We start from the raw sequence: 25829 nt of genomic DNA, 5'->3' as shown, positions 1-25829 counted from the left end.
GCGTTGTTTCTGGTGGCTTTTGTATGATTTTATGCTTAGGCTGTCGCCATCATTTTTTAAGCGAGTCGCTTACGGCAGGGTACACGTGTGTCCGTATACACGTATGCACACACAAATGGTATACCAGTTTTTTCCGAGATAGTGTGAAAAGCCGAACGCTATGAATAGACAAGCACTGTATAGGTTTATGCAGTTAGAATTGCTTGCTGCTGCTTCCATTGGGCTCTTTTAATGTGACTATGGTGTTGGAATATTTCTCTCTCTCTCTCTCTCTCTCTCTCACACACACACACACACACACACACACGTGTGGACTGCAACAGCAGGGAGGGCGGGGTTTAAGAACAATCCATCCTCCAAAGGACTGTAAAGTACGAGACCTTTTCAGATTAATTGAATTCTGCACTCATAAAATACTACAGATTTCCTTGACAATGCCTTTATTTGTTAGGTGGTTTACATTCATATAAAAAATACCTTATGCAATAAAAGCTAAATATCCACAAAATAAATACAAATACTCTTACACATAAATTAATGTCTTATAATTATTTTTCGCTTTCAGTACCTGTTCTGTTCCAATATTTCTTTACTACACTTAATTCAACAAACCGCAGTTATTTTTCAGCAATTCATTATTTGTGCACCACAAAAATTGGAACCTATACAATTTAAATTTCTCTACATAAATGGTTCTCCTGTACCCATCACTGATAGAGATCTCTCGATTTAGCTCTAGCTACATGAGAAAAAAATGTATGTGAGACTAGCTGTACAAGAATGTAGACAGAGATGCATGTGTATCCTACTGAAATCAATGCAGTAGACGGGCACAAGCAGATTGATCACGCCAATGTGCATCCAGTTGACGCTACTGATATCCAGCACATGGTAAGCACACAGAAGCCAGCTTATGTGTGCAGATCTCCTTCGCTGGATCAGAGTGACTGAGGTCATGTATGATACAACAAATTTCCTCCAGTAATTTAAAACTGAACCATAAAGGGGTTGCTACTAACATACACTGAGAGAAGCAACAAACATGATGACTAATGTAGAATTTTTTATGTATGATAAAAATCATGGATATACATAGATATTTTAAAATTAAATATAACATGGTTTCTGACATGTCATTTTCATTTTCCAGATTTAAAAATCTGACACACGGGTCTGCCAGTGGTGGCAGGCTACATCTGAAAATGCTCTAACCTTTCTACCACTTTTAGCAACTTAACTAGCACCTCGTAGTTTGCCGTTACTAAATAAAACTTTCAGTTTATTTCGGAGGTTGAAGAGCCTGCAGATGCGGACGCATACCTATTTTAACCTCAACCCTTCCATAAAAATATAGAACGGTTAGCTGTAAAATTATTTATTGTTTCGTACAAGTATAGTAACTGGGTATTTTTTAATGGGGGTGGGGCTAAGAAATATGAGTGCCATCTCTGCCCCTACCCCCTTTAGCTTAAATTGCTTATAACGAACAAGTGAGAAAGTGAACAAGGAAGTTAACGGTACAAATTTATGCATAACTATTCCCAAGTTGTGTGTATTAGATGGCAGGCTGGATCTGCAATTACAGGGGAGTTGTAGACTACCCACAGAGGTACATTAGTTAGGCCTGGCCCTTTTTTAGTTGGCTGAAGCTTTGTTGTTGTTGTTGTTGTTGTTGTTGTTGTTGTTGTTGTTGTTAGTACCTATTACATTGCCTAATCCTGTCCATATTGTAAAGGATGTGTAAAACATTCTTTTCAAAAGAAAATACCTCATCCACGACCCTTTAAAAAGATGTGCTTCAGCTCATTAAAAGGCAGAGACTTCATATAAACATTTAATAAAAAGTTCATATTCACAAAGGGGGGGACTTTACTTTGTCACTAATTCTAGTTATCAAAGGAAATTATAAATATTGCCTGAATGATAGATCTGTAGATTACTCTGACCATATAAATCAGTGATTTAAAGCACCAATGATTACGCTTTTCTTTTCTTTGCCAAATACTACAAACTGACCAGACAGATGTGTCTTTTGTTTAAACAACAGTATTGCTCATACACAGCTAAATAAAAGGTTGAGTTCACGCACATATACCCATCACTTGAGTGCAGCATCAAATGTGTACAATAATGCTAATACTCTGCATCAGCTCAAACACAACTCATATTCTACAGTGACTACAAGTATTGTACATAAATAAATCAAAGGTTGTTTTGATTCCAATTTAAACTTCCAATTTAAGAGACTAGATTTACAGTACAGTCGTACCTTGGATCCCGAACGCCTTGTTACTCGGATGTTTTGGCTCCCAAATGCTGCAAACCCAGAAGTGAGTATTCTGGTTTATGTTACAGATAGGTAGCCGTGTTGGTCTGCCATAGTCAAAACAAAAAAATTTCCTTCCAGTAGCACCTTAAAGACCAACTAAGTCGTGTGCATCTGAAGAATCTGAAGAAGTGTGCATGCACACGAAAGCTCATACCAAGAACTAACTTAGTTGGTCTTTAAGGTGCTACTGGAAGGAATTTTTTCTGGTTTGTGAACGTTCTTTGGAACCCGAATGACTGATGGGGCTTCCATGGCTTCCGAATGAAGCTCCTGTAGCCAATCAGAAGCCGCACTCTGGTTTCTGAACGTTTTGGAAGTCAAACGGACTTCCAGAATGGATTCCGTTCGACTTCCAAGGTACAACTGTACAAGATAAGGAGAGCTGATGGAAAAGGTAAAGAAGGGAGATCTACCTGAAAATAGAGACTAGATATCAGGCTTTTTAAACACTAAGCAAATTTTCAAGTTGAGCAGTGTCACTTAGACCCAATTCACATGTAAAAGCACATTACTACATACCTCAGCATTTAATTACTTATCATTCAATGACTTTCAGCTGGAGTGTGAAATCTACTGTTCCTTACATATAATAGAGATGAAAGTTTTTGGTTTTTTTTTAATGTCAAAGAATTGCCCTCACACTAGGAAGTCTGAATTATCCTTTCTTCTCTTGGTACATTCTGGCCCCAAAGCACATCATTCAGATTTAACATGCTACCACTCTCCTCCTTGAAACTGGTATTTGTTAGCAGAACTCCTATAATTGCAGTTTCAAGAGCAAATGTCATTAAAAAAAGAAATACCTTTCACAAATCTAATGCCTATGGAATGTTTTTTTTGGAATGCTTTGATTGGAACAATATTAGCCCCAAACAGTAGCTGTTGTCATCTGATATGTTATCCTTCCAAAATTGACACACAGCTTAATTAGAAGTTTGCTTTAGATGTTTTAATTCCAGGAACAAGTTAGGAAAACCAAAAAGAACCACAAAGAAGTGGAGAAAGGGCAGGGCGTGTATGAAACTATTGGTATTCAAAGCATTGCACTTCTAACTACTAATTATTAACCAGGTTCACAGTGTTTCTTCTGCCTATCCAGGCAGACGAATATAAGGAACATGCATGTGTCCATATGTTTGGTTTTCCTAATACTTTGGGTGCCTCTGGAGTAATTGAGAAAAAGGAGGTCACACATGGGAGCAGAATTGGCTCATGGTAAGTACCACTAGTATTTCATCCAACTTCAATCAGACTTTCCTTTTCCAATGTAGTACCCAAAATACATAAACATTCAGCCAGTATGCATTTTCACAGGCACATGATCTTTTCATAACAAGGTAGGTCCTTTGGTTGGTCTGTTCTTCAACATAAATGGATGACACCCTATGTCTTTAGTTTTCTGTCTTTCTGCCTGTGGAGACAGTGTCGCTGGAGCAGAAAGATGGTGAGCAGCTCCCTTTTGCTGATGGAAATCGTTAATATAACTAGCGATGAGTAGCGTAATCTCAAGAATCTAAAAAAATTGAAATAGCAAAAATTAGAGATGTAGAAGACCATCTGCACATCTAAAATGTTTGCAACTCTAAGCAAACAGGGCTATAACCTACAGCATATTGAGAGGCTGAACTTAAGTGGTATTTCCAAACTAACGATATAAATGTCAACAGTGAGAAATGTTAGGTAGGAAGCTGCACAAATATAAGATGGGGAACACCTGGCTTATTAGTAGTACATGTGAAAAGGATCTATGGGTCTTAGTGGACCACAAGTTTAACATAAGTCAACAGCGTGATGCAGCAGCACCAAAAAGAAAAGCTAATGCTATTCTAGGCTGCATCAACAGAAGTATAGATCAAGGGAACTAACGGTACCACTCCTTTCTGCCTTGGTCAGACCACATCTGGAATACTGTGTCTAGTTCTGGCGCCACAATTTAAGAAGGATGTTGACAAACAGGAGTGTGCACACAGGAGGGCAACCCAGATGATCAAGGGTCTGGAAACTAAGCCTTATGAGAAACTATTGAAGGAGCTGAGTATGTTTAGCCTAAAAAAGAGGATACTGAGAGGAGATAGATAGCCATCTTCAAGCTTGTTTCCTCCTGCTCTGGAGGTTAGGACTTGAACCAATGGCTTCAAGTTACAAGAAAGGAGATTCTGACTAAATATCAAGAAGAATTTTCTGACAGCAAGAGCTATTCAACAGTGAAATATACTCCCTCGGGAGGTTGAGGACTCTCCTTCATTGGAGGTTTTTAAGCAGAGGTTAAAAATCCATCTGTCACAGGTGCTTTAGTTGAGACTCCTGCATTGCAGAAGGCTGGACTATATGACACTTGGGGTAGCTTCCAACTCTGCAATTCTCTGATTCTATACGCAAGATAACAAAGGACCAGTTAACATACCAACCTTTGGTTTGGCCATAGCAAACAGCAACTTTTCAGTTTGTTTTTCTTGTGTGTGCACATTGTTGACCACCAGCATGAAGTCATCTTGATAGCCTCCAAATGTCATTAGGTTCTTATATAAATATGTCACTATTAACCTCTTGAAAAACAGAAGAAAAAACAAAAGTTTCATGCAAGCAGGAAAAAGAGCAAAAACAGATTTTTATAGTTTGAATACAATTTCTTCATTACAAAATCTGATGAAAATATGCTAATTAATAATTATAAATGTCTTTTTAAAAGATTCTAGTGGATGGCACCATATGTAGAATTAAACATGTGATGCATTTCTACTCAGAAGAAAGTCTGGTTGTGTTCTGTGTGCTTACAGTTAGCTAAGTTTGAAAGAATTGCAGCCAACATCTTTCCATTACATGACCAACACCATATATGCCCCAATAAGCTATTTTGTGGCAGGCTCACTGCATACTGTGGCTACACATGCCCACTATGACTTTTCTTGGTCCTCACCATTCCTTGGTACTCCTTCTGCATTGCCATTTTAAGCCCGAAAGAAGCAACAGCCAACAAGAGGCTTCTTTCAAGCCTAACTCTAGTGGGGGGAGGTTTTTTGGGGGGTGGGGTGGGGGTCACAACTGCAAAGGGAAGGCTCAACTGCCCTCTCTTCAACTGTGACACAAACCCTGCTGAAAAAGACTTTCTGCTGCAATCAGGCTTGAAAGAAGCCTTGTACTGGAGGCAATAGAATGTTTTGTATTTTGTTTCCAAACCTAATTGCAACAGGGGATGCTTTTTTTTGCGGGTTGGTGGTGGTGGTCACAGTTGGCGACCACCACCACCACCTTTTAAGTTGAATTACTGAAATGAATGAACTTTTCACCTTTTAAGTTTCACCTTTTAAGTTGAATTACTGAAATGAATGAACTTTTCCACGATATTCTAATTTTCCGAGTTTCACCTGTAGGTTGGCAACCCATGTACTACATCATATTTATTTATTTAAATCTGGTACCTACCCTTCACTGCAAAGTCCCAGGTAGGGTGCATATAATCAATAAAACATACAAAACAATATTAAAATATCACTTTAAAGCAGAATTAAAACACAAAAGATGACTACAGTGAAGAAGGTGGAGCCGGAGGGGTGGGGAACAATCTGATCTAAAATAATTCATGTGCTCCCAAAAGCCTGGGTGAAGAGGTGCATCTTTACTAAGCAGCAAATAAAGTACCATCAAGGTGCCAGAGAGTCAGTTCCATATCTGGGAGGCACCATAGAGAAAGCATTCCTATGTGTCACCACCCCTTGCACATCAAAGGGTGGCAGTACCGCAAGCAGGGCCTCCCCTGCTGATCTTAAATTTTGGGCAAGTGTACATGGGAGAAGATGCTCCATCAGATAGTGAAATGATACGGGCTTTGCACAGTAACATACACCTTAAACTGAGCTTGGAAACAAACTGATAACCAGAGCATGCTAATACTGCTGTTTAGCACCCTGCCCACTGAACTGTGCACCAGTCATAGCTTCTGTGCAGCCGTCAGAGGAAGCCCTATGTAGAACATCACATGATGGTTACCAGCACATGGCTCATTAGCCCAACCATTTCTATCCAGAATATTTATCTTCATATAGATATGTATATGGGGACACGGGTCCCGCTGTGGTCTAAACCACTGAGCCTAAGGCTTGCCAATTGGAAGGTTGGCGGTTTGAATCCCCGCGACAGGGTGAACTCCCTGCTCCTGCCAACCTAGCAGTTCGAAAGCATGTCAAAGAGTAAGTAGATAAATAGGTACCGCTCCGGTGAGAAGGTAAACGGCGTTTCTGTGACCTGCTCTGTATATAGTGCCACTGTATTCTGCTCTGGTCAGACCTCACCTGGAGTACTGTGTCCAGTTCTGGGCACCACAGTTCAAGAAGGACACTGACAAACTGGAACGTGTCCAGAGGAGGGCAACCAAAATGGTCAAAGGCCTGGAAATGATGCCCTATGAGGAACGGCTAAGGGAGCTGAGCATGTTTAGCCTGGAGAAGAGGAGGTTAAGGGGTGATATGATAGCCATGTTTAAATATATAAAAGGATGTCACATAGAGGAGGGAGAAAGGTTGTTTTCTGCTGCTCCAGAGAAGCAGACACGGAGCAATGGATCCAAACTACAAGAAAGAAGATTCCACCTAAACATTAGGAAGAACTTCCTGACAGAGCTGTTCGACAGTGGAATTTGCTGCCAAGGGGTGTGGTGGAGTCTCCTTCTTTGGAGGTCTTTAAGCAGAGGCTTGACAACCGTATGTCAGGAGTGCTCTGATGGTGTTTCCTGCTTGGCAGGGGGTTGAACTCAATGGCCCTTGTGGTCTCTTCCAACTCTATGATTCTATGATTCTATTCTATGCTCTGGTTTTGCCAGAAGCGGCTTAGTCATGCTGGCCACATGACCCGGAAAACTGTCTGCAGACAAACGTCGGATCCCTTGACCAGTAAAGCGAAATGAGCGCTGAAACCCCAGAGTTGTTCGCGATTGGACTTAACTGTCAGGCGTCCTTTACCTTTTTTAAAGACATGTATATATTAATGCATGCTTGTGTGTGTTCATGTACATGTAGTAATACTGGGAAAATAAAAACAAACACAGATTAGCACATATTTTCTTCCAACGGCAGCCCCTCTCATAGGGTGCAGCTTCAGAGGAACCCTTCCTTTCAGAATACTTTTTGGGGTAAATGCCACTGTAAGGTATGGACACAAAAGTTCCCACACACAAACGGAACACAGCATATGGCACTTAAGAACATAATTTCACATTAGTACTTATTAAAATGCAAACCTTTAAGCAATTCCTTTAATAGTTAGCTGCTTAGTCTGTTAGTTCAGATTCTAAGTGCACGGGACATATTAATCCATTGCACAAGTTTGTTAAAGATTAATGGAGAGAGACTGTATCGGTTAACATGGCTCACAGATTTTGTATTACCCCTTTCTTTACCCAACATTTCAACTATCTTTCCTTACCATAGAGCTGTATTCAAGAATGTTTATGCCATCTTCATAAACAGCAAGCCATACCAAAGAACTCTCCAATGTTGATATTATCAGAGGCTAGAAAGAAGATATACTGAAATTAGCTACAATTACGAAACTGAATAAAAGTGAGGTAAATTAGTGAGGTAAAGGATAGTCAGATACGAGAAAAAGAGAAGCGACTGAAGGCAAAGCAATTTTTGCATTTCTGAGGTGACAGAGAAAAACGATATCATTATTATATAGTTCCATATCTGTGTGAACATTACACTTGTTAACACTGAATTGCATTTAAAAGCATAGGTCCCAATAACCAATCCTTTCCACATCCCTCCATTTGAAGAACTATACATTTATTCCTACTCTATGCTTCCTAATGAATTCCTGATTCATAAGAGGACCTCTCCTCTTATTCCATGACTGCTAAGTTCACGCAGGAGCCTTTGCTGAGGTACTTTGTCAAAAGCTTTTTGAAAATCCAAGTACATTATTGTCAGAAGGATTGCTGCTATGATAAACTTTAAGGTAATTGGCCTGAAATTTCCAGGAACAAGCCCCCGTCCTGGAAGCTACATAGCCTTGTCCTCCATGAATTTGTTTTTGTTTTACCTCCACTGTCAGAGGCAGAATAGCTCTGAATACTGGTTGCTGGGAATTGCAGGTGGATGATAGACTTCAGTTGTGCTCATCTGGTTGGCCACTGATCCAGCAGGTTTGTCTTATGTGGGAGTGGGACAAATCTAGAAGGCCTCATGCACCAACTTCTCTGCTACTTACAAGTTTAACTCAGGGTAGACTCATTAAACTTAAGGAATGTGGATCAATTAGGTGCATGGGTCTCATTATGCATACAGGGTTACATTCACGCTGCAGTCCTGCCCACTAGAGTGGGGAACTAGTGCCCCCCCAATGGACTACAACTCCCATCATCCCTAGCCACTGGCAATACTGACTGTGACTGATGGGAATTGGAGTCCAAAGACATCAGGAGGACCCAGGTATACACACTTATCTGTGTGGCTCTGCCTGCATAATTGATGAAAGAAAGAAAGAAAGAAAGAAAGAAAGAAAGAAAGAAAGAAAGAAAGTAAGTCTTACTTTTGCTGCAAATAATTTGGCACCAAAGAAAGGCCACTTTCGAGCAACAGCAAGGTAAATGCGCACACAGTCTGCAGCACTGTGACCACGGAGAGCCATCCATTTTGTTGACAGTCGCTGACAAAGCTGTCTATTGACATTAAGCATAAGGATGTTTAAGTCATAAGTAGCAGGGAGAGGCAGAAGCAAAACAGCACTTCAAATAAAAATGCAACAAGTATTCTGATCTCTCTTTGCTATCTCAGTCTACAAATTAAAATTGGCCTCTTAAGAAATGGAATAATAAAATGGGCCACCTGAAAATAATGCTCCATTCCTTTCTCTCTCTTCCCAAAGCCCAGGCCTACTCTAAGTTTGCTGGTGGAGTTTTAAATTTCAGTAAAATTTGCACTTTCGTTTGAGCAAGGAATGGTGTAATGGCAGGAGACCATTTTTAAATAACTGGAGAATAGGGATATGGGGCCAGGAAAATGATTACAGGTCACAAGGGCAGTTAATCCGAGAATATGCTTTGGCAGACAATAGCATCATTTCTTTTGAAGGTGTTTATACTGCCCATCATTCAGAGATCTGTGGTTGTTTTGCAGTAAGACAATAAATTTAATTAAATAATAACACAAAAAATGAAAAAGACTAAAAACTGCACTTTCCCTATTCAGTTTTTTTAAATTGGGGGGGAGGGGAGTAAAGCCTTTAGCAGCATACCTCAATTGTTCTTCTAAACATCCATCCTTATATCTTTTGGGGTAAAACTTTTCCACAACTTGCTTTAAAGTTTGATTAGATTTTGACTGAGAAGTGATTTGCCCTGTTGGAGTTGAGAAAGGTCGTTCAAAGTCCCCAATCTCCACCTAGTAGATATGCAAAGAAATAGGTAAGATTGTTTTTACATACATATTTCCGCACTTCAATGTTATTTCAGTATCTACAGTCTAATATGTAATTCTCAAGTACCTGCCAATTATATTAAATTTATTGCATAAATAATAAATACAAGAATCTATGAGCTATCTCATATTTAATAGCTGAACTGTGAATATTAATGGGACACACACAGAGAAAAAAATTGCACGGAAGAGTCTAACATAGTCTTCACCAAGCTAGTACCCTCCAAATTTTTTGGACTACAACTCCCACCATCCCCTGCCAGCAAAGGATCCAGGTATTCCTTCAAACCCCCCCCATCCTGAATTGAAGATTAACTCCAGTTTGTGCCCTGCCGTATGAGTTGGTTGATAGACAACTTGTGACAGCCCTATGGTTGCCATGGAGGGCATGAAATCCAAAGCTAGACCAGTCAAAGCAACCTTGGTCTGAAGCCACTCAGAAACACCACCCTGGTGTTCTCCAACACTATGTTCAATATCGCCTACAACATCTTGGTCAGGGAGACCATTAGGCAACAGGGTAAACCAACAGCACCCACCATCTGTCCTGCTGGCCCAACAACAGTTAAAAGGCCCACTCCAAGACACAAAGGGTTTTCTGGCAAACTGAATGCATGTCATATGGACCACAGGGACAGCCAACCTTGGTTGATGCTGCACCGAGTACCTGAAGGTGGGCAGAGGTCAGTCAAATCTACTTATCCCAATTCACGCTCCCCTCACTCCCAGTCTTGGCTATATAAGGCAAGTCAGCTTTGTTGGTCTTTGACTGGGCAGACTTGGGTTCTAATACAATTCAGTCAGGAAATTCACTGGGTGACCTTGGGCCAGTCACACAATTTTGGCCTACCTCACAGGGTTGTTGTAAATTTAAAAAACAGAATAATTCCATGTATGCTGTCTGAAGTCCCAAGATACAAAATGTGAAATCAGCTATGATAAAATGGGCACAGGACATTGGGTACAACATCATGTTTGCTGACTGGGAAAAGTTATGGACCACAGGTTTGAGATTTACGGCATGTAATGCCTTGAAAGAAAATTTTATGAAAATGATATATAGGTGGTACATGACTCCAGTCAAGCTTGCAAAGATATATCATGTGTGTCAGGGCTGCCTCTAGGTCCCAGCTCACAGAGGACCAAGGCCAGGTTGATGTAATGTACAAAAGTCTTTATTGAAGTTTGGTTTCCATTCCAACGCCAGAGCGTGCAGCCCTACGTCTTAACCTTAGATCGGCGAAGTCCCGTCTGACTCATCACCCCTTCCGCACCAGTTTAAGATCCTAGCCCTACTCCACCTCTTCCGTTGTTCTTTCCTCCTCTGGGTCCTCCTGCCCCCTGGGGTTTCCTCCTTTCTGGACTCTTCTGACGCTGACCCCCCTGAGTCTTGCCCCTCCTTCCGGCGGGCTTTAGGACCTGGCTCCCTATCCGGGCTACCTGCTGTGCCGCTCGCCTGTACATTTGAACTTGGCGTGCGCGCCCAGCCGGTAACCTTCCTCCTGACCGTTTCCCCGCTCTCCGATGGAGGCGTGGTCAATCCTGACTCATCTCCTCTCGCTGGTAGTGAGAACACTGGTCCCGATTCCTGGGACTCCTCCCCCCCACTGCGCTCTGGTGGGGAAGCTGGTCCTGATTTCCAACTGCTGCTCTGGGAGTCCCCGCTGGCCCCTTCCTTCTGGGATTTCCCCCTTGGCACCCCCCTTGCCCTGGCCATCAGCGCTCCCTTCTGTGAATCTTCCGATTCGCTGGAGAGGCTCGTGGAATCCCTCTGACTGCTGTCACTGCCTCCACCCCCCTCGGATTCCTCCTCCTCGCTCTCCATCTCCGCCCACTCCTGTGCCTCTGCTCCTGAACCCCTGACAATGTGTCTGACAATAAATGTTGGAAGTGTAAAGAAGCTGAAGGAACATTCTTTCACCTCTGGTGGACTTGCCCCAGAGTGAAGGCTTTCTGGGAAATGATATATAATGAGCTGAAAAAGGTATTTAAGTATACCTTCCCTAAGAAACCAGAGGCCTTTCTTTTGGGCATTGTCGGCCAGAGTGTGCAAAAGAAGGATCGAATCTTTTTTATGTATGCTACAACAGCAGCAAGGATACTCATTGCTAAAGGCTGGAAAACTCAAGATTTGCCCACACTGGAAGAGTGGCAGATGCAACTGATGGACTATATGGAACTGGCTGAGATGACTGGCAGAATCCGAGACCTGGGAGAAGAACTGGTGGAGGAGAACTGGAAGAAATTTAAGGACTATTTACAAAAACATTGCAAATTGTATGAATGTTAAGAAAGATGTAAGATTTATATTAACATGGCTCCAATAAATTAGTAATAAGGAATATAAATTTGACTGTAAATGAAAGAAATGATAAATTTTGGATTAACAATATTTTATAATTAAGCTCTAATAAGAGAGTGGCTAAATTTTAAATTTTGAGACCTTAATATTGGAAAACTTTATTATATAAATTAAAATAAGTTAATAATTTGCTGTTAAAATTTTTGAGTTTAGAAAGCAGGAACAAGAGGTGTGAGGAAGTCCAAGGAAGTGTATGAAATATGGATACTGGAAAATGTTATGTTATTATGTGTTCTTTATTGTTAAACAGAAACATAATAAAAATTATTTTTTTTTAAAAAAAAGATACAAAATGTGATTGTTAGATTTATCTGCTATTTCATATCCCAAAAGAAATGTGTGGAGGGTACTTTTAAATTACAAATCTGGTCAACCACAAATGATCCTTACCTGTGCAATTAGTGCTGCCAGTTCTAGTGCCAGCTCTTTGTTTACAGGGAAAAGCCCATTTACAATTTGATCGTTTGTCTGATACATCAACAGCAGCTTTTCCCTTTCAGTCTCCCCACGTATTTGAACTGAAAAATACAGTCTACAAAAAGAAAGAGTGACAAACTACAAATTGAACAAATTGAAACTACAAACTACAATTGAAAATTTCACGAGTCTACCCAAGTAACTAAGTGAAAAGGTACTAGTATTACAGATGCCACATAATACTCATTCCGCATGTGTAAGAACTCCATCATTTAGTGTAGCAGCACCTGTACTTTGGAACTCCCTGCCTACTGATATCAAGCAGGCGCCTTCACTGTACTCTTTTTCACACCTGCTTAAAAACATTCTTGTTTAGACAAGCCTACCCAGATGTGTGGGACATGGGTGGCACTGTGGTCTAAACCACTGAGGCTTGGGCTTGCCGATCAAAAGGTCGATGGTTTGAATCTCTGCGACATGGTGAGCTCCTGTTGCTTAGTCCCAGCTCCTGCCAACCTAGCAGTTCAAAAGCACGTCCCAAAAGTGCAAGTATATTAATAGGTACCGCTCTGGCGGGAAGGTAAATGGCGTTTTCGTGCTCTGCTCTGGTGTCAGTGTTCCGTTGCGCTAGAAGCGGCTTAGTCATGCTGGCCACATGACCCGGAAAAACTGTCTGTGGACAAACACCGGCTCCCTTGGCCTGTAAAGCGAGATGAGAGCCGCAACCCCAGAGACATATGTGACTGGACTTAACTGTCAGGGGTCCCATTACCTTTTACCCAGATGCTTAGAGAGTGGAGGTAAATTTAATATGTTTTAGTATTTTAATTTTTGTATGTTTTAAAGTATGGAGATTTTTTCTTCAATTTTATTATTTTATCTTTTTGTAAACTGCTTTAAGGTTTTGGTTTTTTTTTTTTTTTTACAATTAAGCAGTGAATTTTTATGAAATAAAATTCACAATCAGTTCTAGTAAGGACTTGAAATTGTGCTATTCAATGGTCAGATAATGTGAAAGCTAATGATGCTCTGTATAAATACCTGGAGGAATAATTACCAGCTTTAAACAGATTATTCATTTCTGTAGGCCAATGAAATTAACATCCTCTTTAATGCTAAACTGACAATAACCCTGCTGAAACATCTGTACCTTGATAGGAATTGGCCCATTATCATCTGGATGGCCACAGGTTCCCCATTCCTGGCTCATGGGCTTAACTTCTTATTAAACTATTAATTCACATGATGACTTCTTGAGCCCTGGCACTGAATTCAGTTATGGGAGCTCATCTCTGGCTGCAAATAGACTATAAAAATATCTAAGAGCAATGACTCCAAGGGACACGTTTGTATTACCTGTTTTTGTAAGTCAGTCTCACTGTTCTTGTGCCTTCACATTTCCCAGGCTGCTGCTCTTTAGATGCCTGCTCCCATCGAGAAATAATGTCACAGATCTACAAGGAAAACCACAAGGCAGAACACAGTTATGGCAAAATATGCCCAAACAGAATTTGTACACTTTAGTTAGTATTGATTTTACAGCAATAATCACTAAAAGACCTAAGTTGTAATTCCATGCAAACTTTTCTGGGGGTGAACCCCATTTAACTTAGTGGGATATGAGAAAGCCTAGGGACATCTGACCTGGAGCTATCACTGAAATCAATGTGACTTATGGCCATTTTGCTACCATGATAATGGAAAACATTGTGCATGACAAGTATGCCATACTTGTCTGCTGTAGGGCTTATCCCATAAATGTGTGTTAAATATTTGTGGAAAATATTGACATCAAAAGAGTGTCCTCTGTGTGGATAGTGGTGTAGAACTTTCCCCACTTCCTGTTTAGCAATACACCACAAACCCATATGGGAAACTGTTAGAACACTATTCCCATGTATCACAAAGTCACCAAAAATATTCCCATAAATCCTTTTCAAGTTCCCACAGCTATCTTTAATGAGCTTTCTAAAACTACCATTTGTGCTTAAAACAATCAAGCATTTGTTTGCTTCCCCCTGGTCAATGTGCGCCAAGAAAAATGAAACACACTTAAATAAGGAAAATGTTTTCTTTTGCAACTCAAAGGTAATTTTGACTGTGAGCTCATTAAAGGGATTGTTTACCTTGATGTTTCCTTGAAGACAGTGTTCTACATCTTTGCCAGAAGGATCATCAGTAAACAAAGCAAAACCCGACTGGGCTGGTTTTCTCATTCCTGTGTCTTGATTGAGTGTGTTTAGAAATTCTTCCACTGTGGTAGAAGCATCAAAGCCAACAACCTAGACAAAACAAGTGAAACATAAAAGTGAAATAAGTTCTCACAAAGCTTAGATTTTGAAGAAGCAAGTGCTGCCGTGGTGAAAATCTTGGTACATACAGAGGGTTGTATCCAAAGATGTTCTTCCATTTACAGAATGTATCCTGTGGAAGGGAAGTTTCAGATCCAAACCATATATTTTTTTAAGAAAAGCACAAACGATTTATCCAATGGATAAAAAAATATCAGTCTGTTTGTTGATGAGGAAGAAAGTAGAGCCACAGCATTTTAAATATTTCTGACAGCACAACCAATACTCCATCATTTTACGGTTCACGCCTACCTGGTATATGCCATTCATGAAATGCACTGGAATACTAAAAGGTAAGGAATGATGGTAGGGATTTCTTAGAAGTGTAGAAAGAATTTCCATTCTTGATGGTCTGGCTTCCCTGTCACCATTCTGTTGTGTCCTTTCTACACATCGTTGACAGTAAATTGCATATTTTCCAAATTCAGTTCTGTGAACACAAAACAAGGCTTCATAACAAACTGAAAACAGCAGGGATTTCAACAGATTATTTTAACATATATTGGTTAAACAATATGTTCAAGAATGTTTTTAACAAGTCACATGGCAAACTATTCTGCTTCTTTCTTCCCATCCCAAACCAAGAATGGTTATATGAGTCGGGATCCAAACGTGAAACGTAGGATGATGTTGTGAATATGCACACCAACAACTGAGTTTTTGAGTGAGATAATATTATAATGTCTTTTCATATTTTCCTGGTCTTCTTTAACATAGGTGTGAGGGATCAGGTAAAATGCATGTGTGTCTACTAACTTTTATTCCAATATCACAGTTTCCAAAGTTGAAAAACTTGAAAAACAGAATGATCGTGTAATGCCAATGACCCCATTTCAATATTCAGTGCAGATACCACTTTATAAATGGGCAAACCAAAGGCTTTATATTACTTGGGCAGGGAACTAACATAAAACATGTAAATTAACACCAATACCAATGGAGCAATGTCAATAATTAACATGAAATAGAATTAACATCTGTTGAAGCAATAGTGCTACATTTCTATGGCCATTAAATTATACTCGTTCATAACAGAAGGCAATCATTTAGCCTTTGATGGTCTGATTTTCCTATAAGGTATACAGTACCTGGAATCTGCATTCTTCTTCAAGTGAAGTTTGATGAGCCAAAGGAATGGGTGCTGTGGAAGGAATAGTCCAATGCAGAGTGCTAAAAGCTGCCAGGCCTGAGCAAGGAGAAAGATCAGCATCATAATCTGAAGTTTCTTTCAGAATCAAACAGCCTCCAAGCACAAGGAGGCTTATGAACATAGTGGACATTGAACAACCAGGAACGCAGGCCAAAGAAGATGCCCCATTTCTGAACCCACTCGTCTCTCTTATTCTGCTGCCCATTTTGCATTCCATGCCCTTCCCCTTTCTTTTCTGCCACCCGCCTTGTGCAGAGACTACCCATGTTGTAATCTTCTGGATCGTCCTCCACCTGCACACTGTAACCAAGAAGTTTTGGTACAAACTCATCAAAGTCAATCCCTCAGGAAAGGTTTAAAAGTGTTCAGTACCTGCACTGGTCCCATCTGATTTGGGGGTTGCCGCCTTCTTGTCTGCTTAACCAACTGGCAACAGATTTCATTTTGAAGCTCTGGATGTGTGAGACAGACTTGTAAAGCACTTTGGGCCAAAGATACATGGTAGTCAATGGCAGGAGAGTCCACTGCCGCATTTATAAACAACTGGCAAGTCTGCAACAGAGTACAAGAAAAAAATAATTTCCATTTTGCATTTTAAATTTAATTAAATCTAATTGGGGAGAGGTTTCATATCAACTTAAGCTAAATTACAAGGGTATTAAAAAACCAATTTAAACTTGAAAGAACTTTGTCTTCATTGACAATGGGTGGCTGATGTACAGATATAGTTATTTGAAGAAGGGCAATCAGTTCTATGGATCCAACTGCTAGTTGGCTTCTCCCTTCCCAGAATTATCAGAATGTATGAAGCCGCCTTGTACCAGATTAGACTATTTGTTCACTTAGCCCAGTGCTGTCTGCTCTGAGTGGCTATGGCCTTCTATGGTCTTTCACATGACCTGCTGTCTGATCTTTTAAGAGACAATGCTAGGGACTGAATTTAGGACCTTCTGCATGCAAAGCATATGCTCTGCTTTACCACAGAGCCATGCTCTCTCCCATAAATGTTTTCTTCACAAACCACCTCCACAGTTATATTGTGTAATTTATTTATATAACATCATGAAAGAGCTGTATTATGAATTTGCATATTTCTCTCTTCCTCATACTCAGCCATTATTTGAAATTGTAAACTGCCTTTGGCACTTTGGAAGCAAGGTGGTTCATAAGTGTAGCAAGTGAGTCAAAGAAACAGACATACACTGCTACGAGAGAGTAAAGGTAAAGGGACCTCTGACCATTAGGTCCAGTCGTGAACGACTCTGGGGTTGCGGCGCTCATCTCGCTTTATTGGCTGAGGGAGCCGGCATGCAGCTTCCGGGTCATGTGGCCAGCATGACTAAGCCGCTTCTGGCGAACCAGAGCAGCGCACGGAAACGCCGTTTACCTTCCCACCAGAGCGATACCTATTACTTGCACTTTGACGTGCTTTCGAACTGCTAGGTTGGCAGGAGCTGGGACAGAGCAACGGCAGCTCACCCCGTCGCGGGGATTCAAACCGCCGATGATCTGATCAGCAATCCTATAGAAAACTATCAAAGCCAATGTCTGGGCACATTTAGGCATTTCTGCAAGGCTGGTTTTTGAAAGTCAATATTCAAATTCACAATCCTATGTGTGTTTACTCAGAAGTAAGTTTACTCAGAAGTGATGTTGCTTCTAATCAGGCTTACTTCCTATTAAATGTTTTTAGGTGTTTACCTAGAAGTCCCATTGAACTCATGGGACTTACTGTCTGAGCAGTTATGAAAAAGGCTGCACTATAATATGCATTCTATACCATTTCAAATAAAATATACTAAAAGAATAAAATCATTCCCAACCACATAAAAAGTTACTTTTTTTTACCTTAAATAATTTTAAAGCTTCTGTTTGCAATGCTTCAGATGGGAGGGTTGTAAGAGGAGAAGTAATCCCATCTTTGCTGTGACAAAGTGCAGGGTGCCTCCAGATCTGGGAAGCTGGGACACAAAAAGAGACACAGTCATCTATTTAAAGTAATAACATTATTATTTAGAACTAGTCTTTTGCAGTTTCTTAAGAGAGACCTAACATGAAGTTGACAAGCTGATGGGTTCAGTCAGTCAACCAGCTACAAATCCACCTAACAGTTACGCCATTCACCCCACATTTTACTAGGTTCCTCGCAAGAATATCATGGGGGACTTTGTCAAAGCTTTACTGAAATCAAGATATACTACGAGGCCTGCTGGACCACATTCAACCTCCAGGACTGAGGTTCCCCAACTCTGCTCTACACGAAAGTTAAGACATACATACAAATTTAAAGGATGGGCCTGACTAACCCATCTTTGAGAAGAGATGGAGATGCCTGGCTCATGAGCTCATCCAAGGTCATGGCTCATGGTATGGTTACTTGAGACAGGGCCTTCTTTGTGGCAGCACCCAACTATGGAATTCCTTTGCTGGGAAAATGCAATTGTCCCCCTGTGCAGTTAAGTTTCAGTTCTCTACTACAAACATATTTGTCTGCCTATGCTTTTGAAACATGTCCTGGGTCTTAATAGTATTATTGTCCAGCTGTATATTGTTATTATAGCTATGCTGTTCAAAAATATATTAAAATTATAATGTACAAGTGACATACTTTTTATTGTTTTGTTCACCACCCTGGGCTCCACTGAGAGGAAGGGAGTTAAATAAACAAAACTATTCATCATCATCATCATCAACAACTTGGAAAAAGGAACGATTTCACATAAGGCAAGATGTGTGTGTACAAATATTTGTACAAATAGTCCGGCATAATACCACATATGCTTTTACTAAATCTACATTTCCCCCTGTGCTCTTTCCTCAAAGCATTATGCAACCATTTTAAAAACACTATTTGAAAAAAGTAGCAACAATGCTTCCTAAATGTTATTTTATTTTTGAATGGGCAAACCCCCAAATGATGTACTTGATGATTTGAAATCCTACGTAGGAGGCTTCAGTGTGTACTGTTTCAAACTTCTAGGGGGCAGAAATATCACTGTATTTTTGTAAAATGTTAATAGGCCCCTGCTACACCACTCCTGTCTAGTAAAATCACAGTGCTAGTGACAGTGTCAAGAGTTTAAAGCTTTGATGGCTTAATTGAGACAAAGATTTTCTATCAAGTCTAACTATGACAGGTAGGTTGAAGAGATATTTTTAATAAAATCAAATAGGTATATGTGCTAATCAAATGAAACAAGTTGAAAACATTCTACATATACCAGGTTTTCAGTTTGAAGAACTGGTCCATTGCACCTGATTTCCCCTTAACCAGGACTAGGGAACTTATTTTAGGGGGGATCCATGCTGGAGGTGGCTGAGGCCACCCCTTTTCTCTGCCAACCCATTTTCTCCCCAAACCCTTCTTTGTCCAGCAGGTTGCTAGGGAAAAGACAGGTTGCTTGGAGAGGGTTTGTTACCCCATCTCCTCCATTTTCAGCATTCCTCCCCTCCTGCTCTTCTCTCCCTCTGGGCTCCCCCATCTGTGTGAAATTAGACTGAGAGCCACAGGTTGCCCAACTCGTAGAATTATAGAATTGTAGAGTTGGAAGGGATCCTGAGGATTGTCTAGTCCACTCCCTGCAATGCAGGAATATGCAGCTGCCCCATACAGGATTCGAACACGCAACCTCATGCAATAGACAAGGACTGCTGGGGCAGCCTCTTCTACCTGGAAGAAAAAGTCCTATGTGAGCTTTTTGAAAACTACAAGATGGCATTGTATTTCCAATTTTAAAAAATGTCTGGAATAATAGCTTATTTTCTTTGCCAAGTTTGGAACAACTATATAGTCATATAATATACGAACTAATTTGCAATAAAAGAAATTGACTTACTGGGTTCACCTTCGATATTTAACAACTTGCAGACAAGCTGTTCAAACTCTGTCCCAACATTTATATTTGTGCTTCCAGCAGCAACTGTCAAGTGATAGAGCCAAGTGTCCTAGAAAATAAAACATTTCATAAATTAGTTTTAGCTTTTATTTATTAATTACCTTGAACAGTCTGATATAAGCAAAAACCACATCCTTGTAGATCAATCTACTCCCAAACATAAGTTTGGGTGGTATTCAACAAAGTTTTACTGAGAAGAGGCCCACTGAAATTAATGCAGTAGGTTTACTCTGAGTATAATTTAGTAGAATACCACATTTTTAATTTAAAAAACTGTTTTTGTTAAGTATAAAAACCCATTCTACATCCCAACGTAATCAAAATATTACTAAAATTCTCCAATTTGCTTTGCTTCCAGCATACACACCCACATGATGAATACCATATAGCTGTATAGCAATCTACAGACCATATAATAAATACTTAAACTGAAAGATGTCAATATTCCACACACACCCTCAGCTTCTGAGGGTAAAGCGGAACTAAAGAAGCCTGAGGCTCACTTTAGCGCCTCCTAGTAACACTCAATTAAGTTTTAGCATTATGTCTGAATCTGCACAGTGCCACTTACTTTCCCCTTTGATAAACATTATTCTATGTTCACTATTAAAAATTGACTAGACAATTTAAACCATTTGCTACCTTCTCATGCTTGGATCCTATAAGAAGGTAAGTGGGACCTTGTTCTTTAGGGTGGATGACGATTGTATAGTGTGTTGATAACAGGCTACGGCCACTGGCCTCATAATCTTCATCTGAATCACAGGACCGGTCAACTTCTTCAACTTTAGCCTCCCAGAGTTTTATCTGGCCTAAAGGAAACTAGAAGCAAAGACATCAGGTAAGGTAAATGAGAAAAGCATACTGGTAGAAAAACTGACAAACATCATACTAAGTTGTGTGTGTATATGTACATGTAGGGGATAGACCCAGTTTAGCATTCTTGTTGCCACTGTCCTAGCAATAATATACACACATTTCCTACCTACGAATGTTTCCTTCATCCAGTATTACAGGTTCAAGTTTAGTTTTCCAATAACAAATGCTGAATTTGTGAAATTACCCCTTTGTACCTACTCACACAGTCTCAAGAGAACTAAGAAATGACCTAGGACTTCCGACCTTGAAGTCACAAGTAAGTAGAAATGAATTCTAATACCTTAATAGGTTAAAAAGACATACCTTGTCTTCTTGGCTGCGGAAATAATACAAAGTTTTCCCAACCAGCATACACCACACTCTCTTGGAATATCCATGTTTCACCTGCAAGTGAATAAATTGAAGAATGCCTAGTATGTACTGAGTATGAACCTATACATTCCTTTAAAGGTAAAGGGACCCCTGACCATTAGATCCTGTCGTGGCTGACTCTGGGGTTGTGGCGCTTATCTTGCTTTATTGGCTGAGGGAGCCGCCGTACAGCTTCCGGGTCACGTGGCCAGCATGACTAAGCCGCTTCTGGCGAACCAGAGCAGCGCACGGAAACGCCGTTTACCTTCCCGCCAGAGCAGGACTACTTGCACTTTGACATGCTTTTGAGCTGCTAGGTTGGCAGGAGCAGGGACCGAGCATTGGGAGCTCACCTCATCATGGGGATTCAAACCGCCGACCTTCTGATCAGCAAGTCCTAGGCTCTGTGGTTTAACCACAGCGCCACCCATCCCTTACATTCCTTTACTTTATTTTAAATACACAAGGGACCATTTTCAATGATAGAAATGTTGGAATGGTTTCTGCACAAAGCAAATTTCAGATTCAGACGATTGCAGTGGAGAGAAAATGATTAAATTTCCCCTTTATGCCTGCTCTGATCACAACTGCCAGTTCCTCAAGCTTATATTATTTGTATTTTTTTAAATACAAAAGAGGTGTTTCATGTTACATCTAGTTTGCCCTTGGGAATTCTCAGAAAAAGCCCAGGAACATAGTGAGCTTTTCTAGGGAAGAACAAAAACCCAGCCTTGAGAAGAATGCTCCTAGCTGTCCTTGCCCAAGCAAGCTTTAACCTCAAGTTAACAGGTTGTGCAAAAATATTTTAATTTCCTTTGGCTTCCAATTCAATGAACAGGGCCAGGAGACAGGAAATTGGAAGCCCATGTACCTTTGCAGGAAATAACGCTTCTGAGCATGCTCAGGAGTTTCCAAGTATAAGAATAAATCGACAAAGCCTTTACTGTCCCCAACAAGCCCTTTCCACCATCAGACCTCCACCCCTTGCAAAAGTAAGGTTGTTTGGAGGGTACTGACCAGCAGTGGCTAACTCATTGTACACAAATTTAGAAAAGGTCTGGGCTGTGAATTGGGGAGTTGCTATATTTCTGAAATTCACCTTCATCTCTTAATTCTATCTGCAAAGAATTTGCTAATTTACAAAAGCAAAGCTGATGGTACTGGAGAATAAGGATTTCTACCTTGGTAAGCAAGCCTTTCATGGCAGGTTTGACATCTGGTTGAATGAAAAGTGGACTTGCAGCCTGTACTTTAAGAACATTCTGCAGTACTTTGATCCATTCTTCTAATATGTTTGGGGAATCTGCAGTCAAGTAATAGGTTCGTTTTTCAGTAGTCAGCTGCAAAGTGATGGAAGAAATAACCTTGAACTGCGGTAATACAAATCATCATAACCATATTCTACTGGTACCTACATTTAAACATCAAGTATGTAATAAACAGAGTTTGAAGTTAACCTAATTATACTGGGGGGAGAGGCTATTAAGTATTTTAATTGAACAAATATTTCTTTACAAGTCATCAACAGATATTTAAAAATTTTCAGAGTAAATTCTTAAAGGATCATTCCGTTTCCATTCCAGGCATATCAAAGCCTCCTGAAAAATGTTGTAAATCTTATCAGAAGTTTTTTAAAGTTCCTTCAAAATTTCTGCTTGATGCTTTACTCCAACGGGAGCTTCCTAATTCACTTCTGGAGACACCTGGAGCAGTTAACTGTGGACTCAGTGCTTCACATGCCTGCGAGTTTCCTCAATGGCTACACAACTTTGTCTTCATTAAAATGCTATCCAATATTATTTCCCTTTTTAATCTGGATTTACTATTTTCATGGAAAATCCAGTAATTTAAAACCCCTGCAGAAACAGTAAATCTGGATTTAATGAGGAAGAGTGAATGGGGTGTTATTCTGATGAGGATGACATTATGCAGAAGCTGCAAAAAAAACTTCTATGCATGAGCAGCACCTAGTCAATAAACGGCTGAGTGGAAGTGCTCTGAGTTCCACTGAAAATTCATTGTGCAAGACTAGTAAAATGTCACTAAGAAGGGGTTTGTCCCTCTGCCTGTGTGGTCAGAGAAGGCCAAATTCTTTCATTATAGGAAGTTAATGAAGTACCTGAACTGTTTGCTTTCCATCACCTCTTACAATACGGCTGGATGCATTTAGTTCAATCTGACCTTGGGGTTTACGTATTACATCACTCTGTAGGAGAAAAAAAATGAGAAAAATGAGACTGATGATTTCCCCCTCTTTGAATTGATCTGATGGGATGAAAGGACTGCTAGGGATAGAAGAAACTTCAAAAGGACCAGCTTCCCTCTTTCTTCACAGAAAGCATGGCCTTCTTGTCTACTTCAATGCCTCCTCACCAAAAGGTTTTCCTCCAACAAAGGGCTAAGAAGACAAGCTGTGATGCCACGTACTGTATATCTCCCAATGGCACAGCCAGAGCCTGGCTGAGAACTCATTGTGGCATCAGCTACAAATGCTGTTGCCCTGGAAATTTTCAGAAATGTTCTGCAAGAATGTCAGCATCTTATGTTATCTTAATTCTTGTTGCGGCTCATCTCGAAGATCCTCCAGCCACAACAAGATGTCTACTGAAAACAGAATCTACCTGAATCTAGAAACCACACATGAAACTCTAATAGATAATGCATTTGACTTATGAATATGCTTTAGCTCCAGATCCAACTTGTGTTCTGTGGGGTCTCAAACTGAGCATCCCCGTCCTTTGGATGCAGAGATACTAATCTAGCCACAGGACAATTTATGTCTGGGAACTTTCAGCTGTTCCATGACGAGTTGTCTAAAACATAACATTGATTAGCATATGCCACCAAATGCATGTTGTGCAGTGGAATGCTCCACCCTGATTTGACCACATTCTGTAATGAAGAATCTGCTCTGGATTTAACTGTTGAGTCAGGAAGAACAGACACACCTCTAGATGTGTGTGTGAGTCTGATGACTTATTCCTCCTTACGGTGGAGAGAATTTGTTCCGTGGTTTTGAATGAGAGACAGACTTGCTGCAATAGATGTCGCTGACAGGGGGAGAGAAGCTCAGAGTTCTGGCACCCCCACTGCTATTGCTAGTGAAGAACAGGCTGTTGCTTTGAATGTTGTCCGTTGTTACAATTGTGGACAGACTGGGCATCTTCAGCGCAACTGTAAGAAGCCACGTCAACAGGAAGGAGCTAAGAGGAGCTCTGCAAAGCCTGAGGTGTCAGGCAAAAGTTGTACCAAGTCCCAGGAGAAACCAGCTAAGGCATTGCTGTCAACAAAAGCCACATTTTCAGTGGAAAACGCTTTTGTTTTGGACACAGGCTGCACGCAGCACATGACATCGCGCCGAGAACTGTTTTCTATCTTTGAGAAGCAAAGCTTCACTGTGAAACAGGCCAATGGTCAGGAGATCCAAGCGACAGGGTTTGGAACTGTGTATCTTAAAAGTCTGAACTTGACTATTAACAATGTGTATTTGATTCCTGATTTGAAGTTCAATCTGCTGAGTGTTTCGCAGATCACAAAGAAAGGACTGGTCTTGTCCTATGATAAGGAAAGCTGCAAAATCTTCAAAGATGGAGAGTTGTATCTTTCTGCCAGAGAGAAAGATGGACTGTATTTGTTGACTATTGATCAAAGTGATTGCAAAAATTGTAATGCATCTGAGTCTAACATTATTTCTCTTGCAGGTGTGACGAAGGACGTCCAGAAGACGACGAACGTTACCAATGCTTTTCAGTGAGTGTATGCTGATGTGATTGGTCCTCTAGCACCATCTAGAGGCAATACAAGATACTATCTTGTTTGTGTGGATTATTTTTCTCATTATGTGTGGATATACATATTGCAGAGTCCAAAAGAAGCCTTAGAAAGGTTTAAAGAGTTTTGTGATAAGGTTAAAAGTGTTTATGTTGCTAACATTGATTGTCTTTTCACAGATGAAAAGCCAGTTTTTCTTTTACAGGATTTTCAGGATTTCCTGGATAAGAAAGGGATTAAGCACAAGGTTGCTGTTTCTGCAGGTGCATGGAACAAAAGTGTCTGTGTAAGAGAAACAAAGAACTGCAGAATGGGATGAAGGCGCAATTGCTGAGTTCACATTTGCCACATGAGTATTGGGCTGAATCTTTTATCATGTTATTGTTACACTTGGCTGAGAAAGGTTTCAAAAGGTTTGGGAAGTTCTCCTTTTGAAAGGCTATTCCATAGAAAACCTTCTGTTGCCCATTTTAAGGTTTTTGGATCTCATGTGAAAACTGAAGCTTCAGGTGGAGTAAAGAATGCCAGAGGCATTTTTGTAGGTTATGAAAAGGGTCTCTACAGAGTAATTTTGTCTGAATCTGGTCAGGTGATTCTCTCAAAACTTCTAGAGAGTACTCCTGAACAGGAGAGAGTAATTGTTCACACATTTCCCACTGAGGACAATTCAGATGATGATTCTGATTTTGCTGATTATAGTGGTACTGAGAGTGACACAGATAGCTCAAAGAGCTCCGTTGACACAGTCATTGAGAGGAAATCTCACACAATAGCTAGACCTTCACAAGTGAAGGATGAACCACTGTTTACTGTTGGAACTGGTTCTCCAAAGAGTCCAAAGGATGAGCCAGTCAGCAGAGAGGATCAGCACCTCATACGCAGGTCTGAGAGAATTACAAAGGGCGTACCAC

The 25829-nt window shown here is 40.4% G+C and overlaps 1 protein-coding gene and 1 long non-coding RNA gene across 4 annotated transcripts in view; one reads left to right on the top strand and one right to left on the bottom strand.

Moving 5' to 3' along the window:
* Positions 1 to 423: 423 nt before the first annotated feature.
* PLEKHH2 (pleckstrin homology, MyTH4 and FERM domain containing H2) overlaps positions 424 to 25829 on the bottom strand; it is a 68041-nt gene continuing 42635 nt past the window's right edge. For all 3 annotated transcript variants that reach the window (XM_083733062.1, XM_083733063.1, XM_083733064.1), the window contains exons 14-31: positions 23267 to 23353; positions 22329 to 22487; positions 21100 to 21180; positions 20560 to 20739; positions 19858 to 19966; positions 17870 to 17982; positions 16394 to 16573; positions 15960 to 16057; positions 15124 to 15301; positions 14647 to 14802; positions 13877 to 13974; positions 12494 to 12635; positions 9560 to 9705; positions 8855 to 8984; positions 7748 to 7834; positions 4738 to 4875; positions 2699 to 3842; positions 424 to 2269 (exon numbers count right to left, since the gene is read on the bottom strand). In XM_083733062.1, coding sequence (XP_083589188.1) covers positions 3657 to 3842; positions 4738 to 4875; positions 7748 to 7834; positions 8855 to 8984; positions 9560 to 9705; positions 12494 to 12635; positions 13877 to 13974; positions 14647 to 14802; positions 15124 to 15301; positions 15960 to 16057; positions 16394 to 16573; positions 17870 to 17982; positions 19858 to 19966; positions 20560 to 20739; positions 21100 to 21180; positions 22329 to 22487; positions 23267 to 23353 — 2268 coding nt within the window. In that variant the 3' untranslated portion in view covers positions 424 to 2269; positions 2699 to 3656. The remainder of the gene's footprint in view (positions 2270 to 2698; positions 3843 to 4737; positions 4876 to 7747; positions 7835 to 8854; positions 8985 to 9559; positions 9706 to 12493; positions 12636 to 13876; positions 13975 to 14646; positions 14803 to 15123; positions 15302 to 15959; positions 16058 to 16393; positions 16574 to 17869; positions 17983 to 19857; positions 19967 to 20559; positions 20740 to 21099; positions 21181 to 22328; positions 22488 to 23266; positions 23354 to 25829) is intronic.
* Positions 2207 to 2943, top strand: LOC310842103. Its single transcript, XR_014562865.1, has 2 exons — positions 2207 to 2330; positions 2524 to 2943. It is a non-coding gene; the product is annotated as an uncharacterized lncRNA (long non-coding RNA).

The sequence above is a fragment of the Podarcis gaigeae genome, assembly GCF_964106915.1.
Source record: "Podarcis gaigeae genome assembly, chromosome: 3".
Classification (NCBI taxonomy): domain Eukaryota; kingdom Metazoa; phylum Chordata; class Lepidosauria; order Squamata; family Lacertidae; genus Podarcis; species Podarcis gaigeae.
The sequence above is the reverse complement of the archived record's forward strand: the minus strand, read 5'-3'. Positions and strand labels throughout refer to the sequence as shown.